The sequence below is a fragment of the Merops nubicus genome, unplaced genomic scaffold, assembly GCF_000691845.1.
Source record: "Merops nubicus isolate BGI_N331 unplaced genomic scaffold, ASM69184v1 scaffold39502, whole genome shotgun sequence".
NCBI lineage: Eukaryota > Metazoa > Chordata > Aves > Coraciiformes > Meropidae > Merops > Merops nubicus.
In genome coordinates, this window is record NW_008594975.1 from 1 (window position 1) to 2,671 (window position 2,671).

General features: G+C 55.3%; 1 protein-coding gene across 1 annotated transcript; it reads left to right on the forward strand.

The window, feature by feature from the left end:
• The first annotated feature begins 111 nt into the window (after window positions 1–111).
• On the forward strand, window positions 112–1,197 carry LOC103768775 (alpha-(1,3)-fucosyltransferase 6-like). Its single transcript, XM_008935928.1, has one exon. The coding sequence runs from the start codon at window positions 112–114 to the stop codon at window positions 1,195–1,197; it is 1,086 nt and encodes a 361-aa protein (XP_008934176.1).
• The last annotated feature ends 1,474 nt before the right edge of the window (window positions 1,198–2,671 follow it).

Genomic DNA, 2,671 nt, shown 5'->3' on the forward strand with positions numbered 1-2,671 from the left:
GGTTGTCCCCTGAGCCCCGGTGGGGACATCCCTGCCCCAGAGCCACCCTCCTGCGGGGTCCCCGCGCGCCCGTCACTCCTTGTGCTCTCTGTGGTGTCTGCAGGTCCACTCATGGAGCTCGTGGAGGGGAGGAAGATCTCCTGCAAGAAGCTCGCCTTCCTGCTCTTCAGCTTCGTCTTCAGCTCCTCTCTGTTTATTTTTCTCTACCAGTTCAGGAGCTCGGGGGCAGAGCATTACAATTCCAACCTGCCCGCTCCCACGGCCCGCGTTGAGAAGACGGGTGCCCCACCCCAGGGCGAGCACCCGCTGACCATCCTGCTGTGGCAGTGGCCCTTTGGGCAGCACTTTGACTTCATCAACTGCTCGGAGCTCTCCCGCACCCCCAACTGCCACTTCACCCTCAACCGCAGCTGGTCCCACAGGGCCGACGCCGTCATTGTGCACCACAGGGACGCCTGTGGGGACCCGAGGGGGCTGGCCCAGCTCCCCAGACTCCCCTCCCAGCGCTGGATCTGGTTCAACCTGGAGTCTCCAAGTCACTCTCCAAACTTAGGCGCCATGGACAACCTCTTCAACCTCACCATGTCTTACCGCAGAGACTCGGACATCTTCACCCCTTACGGGGAGCTGCAGCTCCTCGGCCAGCCCCAGCCCCTCAGAATCCCACCCAAGACCAAGCTGGTGGCCTGGGTAGTCAGCAACTGGAGAGAAGATTCCCACCGCGTGAGGTACTACCAGGAGCTGAAGAAACACATCACTGTGGACGTCTATGGGCATTACCACTTGCCCCTGCCCCAGGACAAGCTCCTCCCCACCCTGTCCAAATACAACTTCTACCTGGCTTTTGAGAACTCGCAGCACGAAGACTACATCACCGAGAAGCTCTGGCGCAACGCCTTGTCCTCTGGCACCGTCCCTGTGGTGCTGGGACCTTCTCGAGAAAACTACGAGCGCTTCTTGCCCCCCGACTCCTTCATCCACATCAACGACTTCGCCAGCCCCGAGGACCTGGCGCGGTACCTGCGGGGGCTGAGCGAGGACCCCGAGAGGTACCGGCGCTACTTCCAGTGGCGCAGGTGGTTGAAACCCGTGGTGGGCTCCAGCTGGGCCTCCCACATCTGCAAAGCTTGTCACTTCTTGCAGACGACAGAGGCCAGGTACCGGGTCGTGCCCCATCTCTCCGGGTGGTTCGTGTAAGTGCTGTTGGCTCAGCTCTCCCCTGCCATCTTTCTGTCGTCATTTCGTGGGATGATTGAACTGGAGGGAAATGGAGGGACAAGAGGAGCTTTGAAGTGAACAAGGACAAGGAAGCAATTAAGTGCTCCTCTGTCTTTGTCCTGGAGGACAGACTGACAGATTGGTTTTACTGTTGATCTATTAGTTACTGGAACAACTTGTTTTGCTGCTTGCAGCCTAGTCTTCAGAGAACTCCTTCAATCTCTGCAAACAATTCTGGATCTGCTCCACGGGTTGAAGAGCCAAAGGGGAAAGAGAACTACCTGTCATAAACCTCTTCAAGGACTTTGTACCATGCACAGGGCAGCCACGCCACGAGGCTGCCAGGTCCTGCAGGGTGAACCGGCCACACGCCTCTTCCCAGCCCTGCACCCCAGTCCTGCCCTCGGTCACCCTGACCTCCTTTCAGGTGCTAAACAGGTAGAAAACAACTCAATTGCTTCTACAGGGCTGCTTTTTGGACAGGTTAGCAAGACGGTGAGGCTTTGAGGAGGGGTCTGACAGCAGCAGGGTGGGACAGGTAAGGTGTGGATGCTCCTGAAAGAACCTCAAGTTGCAGATCCTGCAGCACCCTGTGGCAAAGAGACACTCAGGACCAGCACAGGATGAGCTACCTCCTCCCTTGTGCCTGGAACAACACAACTTCTGCCATCAGCCCATGCTTCTAGGCCACATCTTCAAAAAACAGTGAATAATTGGCCTTTGTTGAGCTTCCTGCTGCCGTTCAGGTTGTTTCCCTGGAAATTGTTCCCTTTGCAGGTTGGGGAGCCCCATGGCATGGAGTCAGCAGACACAGCCGTGTCCTTCCCGGCTCCCTGCCGAGACCTCTGGCCATCCCTCTGTTCCCCTGAGCTCTGCCGAGCCCTCAGCCGAGCTTTTCAAAGGTCTGTCCTCACCCCAGGATGTTTCCATGAGGAAAAGCAGCTCAGGGGCCAGCAGGGCTTACAGAGATGCAATTGTTCTCTCCATCAGCAGCGTTCAGCAAATATTTCCAAAGAATGTCCTCTGTGTTGCCTCACGCAGTCATTCTGATGAAGAACCATCAGCAAGACCTTATCTCTAGCATTGCCAGTCTCTTATTTTCATGAGCAACCTTTGCCACCTTTGTTTTTTTTCTCTGCTTTGCACCTTGGCTGTTTACATTGACCAGCACAATCTAAGAAGAAATCCTTCACTCTGAAATCTGAATCTTTATCCCTCCCATCTTCCTCCTGTTCTCCTAACACTCCCTGTCTAGATGAGACCTTCCTGAGGCTGCTTAGTTCCTTGAAGAGCCCTTGGTGGACCTTAGTGAACCTCTTTGGAAATTCGAGCAGAAAAATGTGCCACATCTGCCTTAGCTGTGTGCTTGGTGACTGACTCAAAGAAGAGCAATAAACTTATGAGGCATCAGTTTTTATTACCAAGTAATTGTCCATGCTCCTGCCTGGCCTTG

What these genes read in the sequence shown, in the direction of transcription:
- LOC103768775 (XM_008935928.1), top strand. Translation starts at nt 112, where the DNA reads ATGGAGCTCGTGGAGGGGAGGAAGATCTCCTGCAAGAAGCTCGCCTTC.